The sequence below is a fragment of the Cibotium barometz genome, chromosome 6, assembly GCF_041138505.1.
Source record: "Cibotium barometz isolate CiBa-2024 chromosome 6, ASM4113850v1, whole genome shotgun sequence".
Classification (NCBI taxonomy): domain Eukaryota; kingdom Viridiplantae; phylum Streptophyta; class Polypodiopsida; order Cyatheales; family Cibotiaceae; genus Cibotium; species Cibotium barometz.
This window is the reverse complement of record NC_141051.1, coordinates 13,763,088-13,772,764: the sequence shown is the minus strand read 5'-3', so window position 1 is coordinate 13,772,764 and position 9,677 is coordinate 13,763,088. Positions and strand designations below refer to the sequence as shown.

Sequence of the window (9,677 nt, the reverse complement as noted above, 5' to 3'; positions counted from 1 at the left end):
TTGCCATTCCTGTATTAGGCCTACAGCAAGAGCAATAGACATTGAAGTGCCTATTCCAAGGGACCCTCTAGGTTCTTCCGCATTTGCAACACCTCCTCCAACAGGGGTTGGTAGGTCCCGTAAAGTGTGCTCCAGTATCCTGTGCTCCGTTTGGCCCAGTATAGTCAAAGATGGGGACAATAGGCGCTCCGTTTGCTCCATGGCTTAGTCTGCAAGTTTCGTGGTGGTGAGGTCTGTAGGCGAAGCTTCCCCCTCCACCTTGGTTACCACTAGCAGCTGCACAGGGAAGCTCATTCCGTGGTGGCAGCGGTTGCAGAGGCACCCGAACTCCTTGTTGCATGTGTCGAGAACGAAAGTGATTAACCTCTATGGCAGGGAGGGAGACATTATCACCCCATGCATTCCAACCTGTCACTTGCATGATTTCTGATTGATTACGAACCAAACCACCACAAAATTCGGTGGACAAAAGGTCAACTATTTTGCAATAATCGTTTCTTTTCCAACCTTTTTTTTCAGTCTTGCTTCCTTCATGCCCAACGTTAGGCCTCCATCTCTCTTCCTCACCTCGTGAAGCACCTCCTGCATCATGCGCCTTCCCTGTTGTTGGCGATGCAGGGGCAGCTCTCAATACTTGCCTCTTCCTTCCACTACCCCCTACTTACTCAACAAAATGAGCTTGCCTCAGAGCTTGTTAGATATGGAAGTGTTCAACCTTGAGACATGTAGCCTTATTAAAAAGATTGTGGTATAGAAGTGTTTCTATTTATAGATGCAAGCCTTTACATAGGAAAAGGAAAGCATCATTATGTGATGTGAGTATTATCTCCAACAGGAAAAGCACAAATGTAGTGGTGCTCATGGTAGTGCTTTCTTTTTTACTGCAGTAATCTGTGAAGCAGAAGAATAAATGTTTGGGAAGGACTTTGTTGGAGCATCACTCACTAGCTCACTTTTAAAAAGTAAAATAAAATGGCAAAGAAATAAGATAGTGGAAAGCCAGCCCATTATTAAAAATAAATATATATTCTGCGCGCACCAGAGAGAGGCTGTAGCTTCCGCTTGTTTTGTTGTTTTGCTGAGTGATGATGGAGCGCCAAGAAGCAGGCGCCATGGCTATCCGCCAGCGCATCGAGAACCCCGCCGACCGGCAGGTGACCTTCTCCAGGCGTCGCACAAGCCTCCTCAGGAAGGCTTACGAGCTCTCAGTGCTGTGTGACGTCCAGCTGGCGGTCATCGTCTTCTCCCCTACCGGCCGGGTCTCCGAATTCGGTAGCCCCAGGTAGGCCGCCACCCCCCCCTCTCCAATCTCTGCTTTTATTATTGAGTGTAGAGAGGACCTTCTGCCGCTTTCTTTTAATGTTTGTGTCCGTCTCTGTCTTTTATTTTGTTTGTTTTGATTGTTGTGGTGGTTTGTTTGGTGCCTCAACCATGTGGTCTAGTCTCGTTTCTTTTCTTCTCTTCTCTATATTATCTTAAGGAAGAGTTTTACAAAACTGCCGTGTGGCAAGAATTTGGAGGTTCCGGAAGGGAAGAAGGAGGTTTGAGGAAGTCTGGGTAGAATTTGATTTTGAAAGCTTCAAAAAACGTGCGAAACACGGGTTTTCAACTAGTACTATTTATGGACTATCTTCTTCCATCAATATATAGGGATACGATCTCCGAGTGTATTCTCCCAAAAAGAATCATCACTAAGGTTTTTGGCCTTGCTTTTATTTTAGTACCAAATCATCCATTTTAAACACTTGTTTCATGCATTATTTATTGTCTTGTTCTCTCCCTCTCCTCACATCTCTCGTTCTCTCTCTTCACCTCCTTGTTTTTAAGCTCACTACTCCACTCTCTCTCTCTTTTGTGAGAATAACATAATAAAGTGTTCACATTAAATCATAATTAACAACAACTAATCATGATTAATGCTAATGAATGGATGTAACGCCTTCAAAGGTGCAATTACTCTAGCCTACGAGCTTTATAACATGGTACTCATCAATTAGTATAATAACAACTTTTATGGTAAAGCTTACTCATGTATACATGAGTTTGAAGGGTCTCTTTAAAACCTTTCATGGTATGAGAGTTTTTAAAGCTCCAAAGCCATGATCTTGGCAAATCGACAAGCCAAGCCACTTTCGATCGCCCACCCACTGTCCACTCAATATTTCGTGCATTCAACCATCTTTCCACAACATACGACGTTTACTTTTGAAGAACGCTAAAAGTGCCATTATCAAGCTCTCATGGGTGCAGTTCGCCATTCGTCAGGGCATTGAAAAGATCTATCCATTATCAATGCATATAAAGAAAACAATTGTTCATCTTCAAATCTTTAGATTGTCATTTTTGAGCAGAGGTGTATCATCGGGTGGTTGCAAGATCTATCCATTATCAATGCATATAAAGAAAACAATTGTTCATCTTCAAATCTTTAGATTGTCATTTTTGAGCAGAGGTGTATCGGACGTCACATTTTTCATTAAAGCACTACCTCCCTCAAGGTCGTCTCTCAAACGATTAGGAGAAGATCAAAGAGCATCTCTAAACCATCACATTATCAACATACCTACAACTTATGCAACACTAGTATTCAATGACGAAGCCATAGCAAAAATTGTCAAAAATCACCATCGACGGTCTTTGCAATTCGAACCAACATAAATGAAGTTAAAGACAATTTGTTATAACCTTTGTTTTCAAACCTTAATGAAAACTTTGTGTCAATTAACTTAGCTAAGCCCTTGGTAACATGCTCCTTTATACATTTATTAAAACTACTAATTATTAAATTAATAGCCTCTTTATGCAATTCTAGCCTCAATGGACTCTCCATTCCCCAATCATGCATCAAAATGAGATTTCACAAACATTTAAAAAAAAGAGTTTGTACTCATAAATAAATAATGACTTTCATAGCCCTCCTTTAGCCTTCGAGCTCTATAACATTATATTTATCATCAATAATAAAAACTTCATGTTGTTCAATCACATTGTGTCTTGCGTAAAGCTTACTATTGTGTATACATGAGTTTGAAGGGTCTCTTTAAAACCGTTCATTGTTCGTTTGCTAAGTTTGGTTAATTTTCTTGCTATTTTTTTATCTCAAGCTCAAGGGCACTCAACATCAAATCTTTAGATCTTGTAAATGATTGTAGCGTGGTCAGCTTCCATCCATGCAAGGAGGGGGGCCATCCCAAACATTTGCAAGATGACACATATTAGCATTATTAACTCTATTTCAAGTCCTAAGTCAATCAAGAGGGAAAGATGGATGGATGAGATTCCTATATACCATACATCATAAGTGAGTTACTAGTTAGCACGGTACTTCTCATCCATTCCACCAATTGCAAAAAATCTTTTCGCTATTTAATTACTAATTTTGCAAAACGCATGCCTTTTATAACCAATGGGGCTTGGGAGAAGTTTTATCGATCCAATTCTAGGTCTGTCATTTACCTTATTACCTAACCCCTCCATAAACACAGAAAGCTTTTTTAGCAATCCAATTCTAGCTCTTTCATTTGCCTTGCAACCTAACCTCCATAAACACAGAAAGCTCTTTTAGCATTAGTATCCAAGATTGTACTTGTCACCACGCGATGAGAGTATGAGAAATCTCAGCTTTATTATGAGATTTAATATCCATTTTCCCTAACCCACCGATCTACTTAGGTCTACCTAGCTTGGTCCAAGCTAGCATTGCATAACGTCTTCTCCCTTTCACTCCTTGCCATATAAAGGTCTTCATTAACTTGAGAATTTAAGTCTAGTGTCTTCTTTTAAAGTACAATTATGGAGTATAGACGTGGACATAATCCATTAAGATGGTATTCAATATAATAATTCTAGAATGAAAAGGCAAGTCCTCATCAATGACCTTCATCCTTATTGGTGGGTAGCCAAGGTGTTTGAAGTCCTTATTCGTGGCCCTTATCTATTATCTAGTCTATCAAGTCCATATTGTGGGTAGCCAAGGTATTTGAAGACTTAGTCATTGTTTGATAACCTAACACATCCCATATAGAACCATAAAATGTGTCATCTTTAGGTAGCTAGTGAGCCTATATTTTTGTATAAAGCATTTGTACTCAAACACTTCTAGAAAGCATTGTACAAGGAGTAAAAAGCTCTTTTAACATTTTCATACGAAGCTTCCAAAAACAACATTGAGTCACCAATAAAGGATTATAAGAAACATTGATCACAATTGTTTAAAATGTAGCTTTACAACTTGCCTTTATTTAGCATCTAGGCCAAAGTACACAAGTAGATGGCAAGATATAGAAACACAAAACAATGGGGACAAGGGATCCTTGAGAATAGATATTTTCTATAAGGATGAGCCAACCATAAAGCCATTTAACATTAGTTATGCCTTAATTTTAAAGGTGAGAGTGTAGAAGATGTTGGAGATGAGGTATCTACTTACAAAGTATCCTTGTCACAAGAACCACATGGTGAGAGATAGGGAGTTACTTTGTACGTTTGATCATTGCAATTTAATAATGCATAGAAATGTTTTGATTTATTTTCTTGGGGGAGTTATTTGTGATTGCAAATATTTGTAAAGAATTTTAATTTTTTTAACTTATCAATGACATGCTCATCTAGAATAGTCTTACGAATAAAGGTTTCTCTTTATTTAATATTATAGCTCATGATTTATTGCTTTTGTTTCTTTTAGTACATGTGAAATCTTAAAAAGATATCAAGAATCAATTGGAAGGACACAAACAAATGGAAACATGATCCATAATCGAGAGGTATGGTCATATTATTCAAATTATTGTCCACATTACTAAGATTAGGTTGTGATAAAATGCTATAAGTAGTTGTTTATGGGTATGTTCACTTGTATTTTTCCCATCATTGGCCCTTTTGTCGGTTTGTATGTCTCTCTCTCTCTTTGTGTGTGTGTGTGGAGTGCTTGGGTAGTGGTTTTAAGTATCGGTCTTCTAATCAAGCGCCATGCTCGCACTTTGGTGCCATCATATTAATTTCATGTGATATTAAAACTATTATTCCTTCTCCCTCTCTCCTCCTCCTCTCTCTCTTCCTATATATGTATGTGTGTGTGTGTGTATCTATGTATATATGTATATGTACATGTACATGTAAATGTATGCATGTATTTATGTATGTATGTCTACATGTGTGTGTGTGTGTGTGTGTGTGTGTGGTGTTTCTATCTCTCTATATTTCTATCTAAAATTTATACTAGTTTCTCTTTGGTATATTTTTTGGTAGTCCTTTACTTTCTTCAAATTTGTTCATGATGACGAGCTTAGTTTGTATGATAAGATGTTAGAAGATGACACACACACACACACACACACACACACACACACACACACACATACATATATATGTACATTTCTATATGTATACATATGTGTGTGTGTGTGTGTGTCCGTGCACCTAAAAGTTGAAGAGATTCTTCTTTTGCATATTTTAGTTAGTATTTTACTTTGTATCCTCAAATTGAAGAATAGTTTTTGTGAGACACATACATATATACATACATGTATATATACATGCATATATACATATATACATACATGTATATGTGTGTGTGTGTCTATATACGCATACACACTCATACATACATACATACATATATATATATATATATATCATTCCAGCCATATCAAGACACAAATATGTGATGGTAAGACCTTGTGCAAATGAGATTGTGTATGTAAGGTGCATGGCTAGATTACAGAGGGATTAGTGTTTGTAATTGGTTACAAACTCTTCTATACCCTCTTACAACTTCCCTCCCTCCTCCCTCTGAATGAAAGTAGAATAGCAAAACCAAAATTGTGTACCCCACCCCTCCCACATCACCCCTTCCCTTGCATCTCCTCTCTCCTCCCTCCCCTCCCCTCTTCTTCCTTCTATCCTCCCTCCCCTCCCCTCTTCTTCCTTCTCTCCTCCCCCCACCAAAGACCTTAACTCTAGTTAATATTATAACACATCATATATTTCAAGTGTGCATTTCTTATTACATTTGTTCTTAAAGATTGGTTCACTTGCCATCAATCATTCCTCTAAATCTTTATACCATATATGGTATGATGTCATAGTAGGTATAACATAATTTATAACTTTATGTATTTTGATAAGTTGTGATACATGACATCTCTTTATATCTCACTAATAGATATTCCCTTTTTTATGTCCCATATTTATAGATAGTTCATTATAGATTCTTAGTTGTTCCAAATCATGTATCCAGGGATTTCACTGATGTAAATGAGAACATGTGAACATGTTAATAACATATGTTAATAACACAAAAAATCTTGTGATCACATGTTATATTCACAAAGCTTTCACAAGGGCCTAAAAAAATTATCTTTGTCGGGCATAAAAAATCTTCTTAGGTGGCCACTGACCTGCTATTATGTGAAGATGGTAACATGAGAATATGTGAATAGCTTATTCCCATGTGTAGCCAAGCTTTTAAGGGGTTCCCAAATGGCAAGTGACCTGTTATTTTGTAAACGGTAACATGAGAACATGTGAATAACTTGTTCACATGTGTTATTATCACAAAAAATCTTGTGATCACGTGAATATTAAATCCCTGCATGTATCAAAACTTTAACTCCTCTTGATTCAATAAAAATATAACCATGCCAAGTAATATTATTTTTATCAAGTCTCTCAAATTGAGCTCCATCCATTCTCACATCTTAACAGGGCCAAAAAAAGGAAGAGTATGCATAACTTTACTTGATTATTGTCCCTAGATAAGGATTACATAGTTTCAACTTTACTTGATTATTGTCCCTACATAAGGAAGAATGATGGTTATCTTATGGATTCATGCCATTTAATACTTCTTCGCATTTATAATCTTTAATGGATAACATACTCAAATGTGTGTCATTGCATAGGTATTATAATGACCATATATATATATATATATATATATATATATATATATAGAGAGAGAGAGAGAGAGAGAGAGAGAGAGAGAGAGAGATTAACATATGTGAAAGGCCAAATGACCTATGATACTTGATACATAACTAAAAGACCAATATGTATTGAGCTAAATCCATGATCCAAAAAATAAGATCTTACATGTAAAACATCCTGTTAATCCACTAGCCACTTGAGATGCTATTCAAGCATATTGGCTAGTTATGTCTTGAGCTAAATCCATGATCCAGAAAAGAAGATCTTACATGAGAAACATCCTATTAATGAACTATCCATATTCCATGCAAGCATCAAGTACAATCACCTTTGTTAAAAATATATTATCTCTTTTTTGGGTAATGTCTTGGGTTTTTGTTTGGGCCAAAAGTCATCAATGAGGGAACTACCTTCATAGACTACCCACTTGCCCTCTTTTCAGCTACTCTAACTTTGGCTAATTTTGTATTCTTTTGCTTAAGTTACATGAGAGAGAGAGAGAGAGAGAGAGAGAGAGAGAGAGAGAGAGAGAGAGAGAAGGGTGGAAGGAGAGAAGTCTTTTGTTATACATATTGACAATTATGATGTGTTCTAGTATGTACTTGTCTTGCTTCTTTTATTATGTGGTCATTGTGAACCGTATATACATAATATTTTTCTAGATTTGATAGGATTTGTTTTTGTACTTTATTTCTTCTTTTATATTTGGTCATTGAACAATATATGTATATAATTATAGTTTTTATAAGGACTTTTTTAAAGTAAATAAATTCTTACCATTGATACAATAGATATAGATTGAAGAAGTCACTATGATTAACAAGAATAATGAAGATGAGATGAAGATATGATAGTTTATGTGTAGACTTTAGAAAGAAACAATTCAAGTCAACATTTATATTTTATCAATGAATACTAATCTCCTCAATATGTTTATATGAAAATACTTTTGTGATAGTATTGGAAAGCCAAAGCTCTTTTGTTACAAAAGGAGTTTCAATACTTACAAAATAAACAAAGGTAAGAAAACATCTTGAGATTTGGTTGTAATATGAAAAGTTCATATCATTTATTAGACCTTGGAAAATACAAGGCTATATGTATTTGTAAACATTTCTCCTCACAATACGTCTTCTTTTATTTCTACAGATTTCTGATGGGTGAAAACCTCACGTCTTTGCATCTGAAAGACCTTGAGATTCTTGAATCAAAGCTTCATGTTATAATCAATAAGATAAAAGAGAGAAAAGTGAGTATATTTAAAATCAGTTTTGGGAACTTTATTACTAGAACTTTTTTTAAAATCATGTCATAAAGCAATGTGTTAAAATTCACAATCTCTCTTATGTTTTAAACATGGATTTAGATTCAAATATTTGAGGTTCAAGCCAAAGAACTTGGCAAGAAGGTACATTTCTTAATATCTTGTTAGCTTAATTTTTTACTTTTGATAATATGTCAATATTTTGATGTTTCACATGGGTACCATTTTTTACACATAGGTATATGAAGGAAACACAAAACTATGTTAAGATTCAAGTGATGTGGCATTTTTAAACAAATTAATACGTAAAGAAAATTAAATCTTCATAGAATTGTACTCTCACATGCACTCACACGTAGGTGGATATTTTAAATGTATACTTATGCATACACAACCATGTGTGCATGTAAACACCCACAACCATGTGTGCATTTTAAATGTATACTTATGCATACACAACCATGTGTGCATGTAAACACCCACAACCATGCACATGTGCATATATACAGATGTGTTCACTCATACGTGCATATGTACATAAACATACATGCATGTTTACTCATATAGAAATATTAGCAAGCAAGATTGTAGTAGGCTATAAATGTGTTCACTCATATGTGCGAATGTACACAAACATACATACATGTTCACTCATAAAAAATAATTGGCAAGTGAGATTGTAGTATCAATAATTTTCTTTTGGTGTCAAACACTCCTAGGATTGGATAGCACTGTAACACGCGGAAGCTCTGGGAGTCTTCTTTCAGCCCTAAACACTATTGGCAACATGCTGATGCAAAACGCAGATATAGAGAGAGAGTAGAGAGAAATGCTAGAAATTCAGGTATCTTCATATAGTACAAAAAGGTACTCTTACACAGCCCTAGGCTGCCTTCAGAGAGTAGAGAGAGAGAGAGAGAAATGCTAGAAATTCAGGTATCTTCATATAGTACAAAAAGGTACTCTTACACAGCCCTAGGCTACCTTCATCTAAAAGGTGAACAACACCCAAAGCTGTCCCCCTATGGGACTCCTAGAGACCCAATCCCTAGAGGATTGAATGAATTGAAAGAGGAGCTTCTTGGCCTATTTATAGGCCTTTATTTTGCTTGGGGAACTGGCCGACCAGCAGTCACGGCCAGCAGCCCTGGCTTGTCCATTCATAAAATGCAGCTTTGCCCTAGATTTGATCCAGCCGTCTCTGATAGGCCAGCTGTCTCAGTTTGGTCCAGCCGCCCACCTTCTGTAAGCAGTCGACCGCACCATCTTCTCCAAGCCTTTCTTTTCCTCCAAGTCCATACTGCCAATAGCATTCTGTGCTCCTAAATTCTGGTTCTAACTATCTTTTTCTGGTTGCCTTCCTCTGGACTAGCCAGGTACATGGCATTGATCATGCACATGACATCCCCCTCTGCTAAACTTGATGACGGGATTCCAACCTGCTCTTGGATGACTGTCATCATCCCAAATCTTTTCCCAAAGTCCC

The 9,677-nt window shown here is 36.6% G+C and overlaps 1 protein-coding gene across 4 annotated transcripts in view; it reads left to right on the top strand.

The window, feature by feature from the left end:
• The first annotated feature begins 1,029 nt into the window (after window positions 1–1,029).
• Window positions 1,030–9,677, top strand: part of LOC147637431 (MADS-box transcription factor 6-like) — a 30,635-nt gene continuing 21,987 nt past the window's right edge. For all 4 annotated transcript variants that reach the window (XM_086798877.1, XM_086798874.1, XM_086798876.1 and 1 more), the window contains exons 1-5: window positions 1,030–1,282; window positions 4,685–4,763; window positions 7,886–7,947; window positions 8,077–8,176; window positions 8,294–8,335. In XM_086798877.1, the coding sequence (XP_086655003.1) occupies window positions 1,086–1,282; window positions 4,685–4,763; window positions 7,886–7,947; window positions 8,077–8,176; window positions 8,294–8,335 (480 nt within the window). In that variant the 5' untranslated portion in view covers window positions 1,030–1,085. The remainder of the gene's footprint in view (window positions 1,283–4,684; window positions 4,764–7,885; window positions 7,948–8,076; window positions 8,177–8,293; window positions 8,336–9,677) is intronic.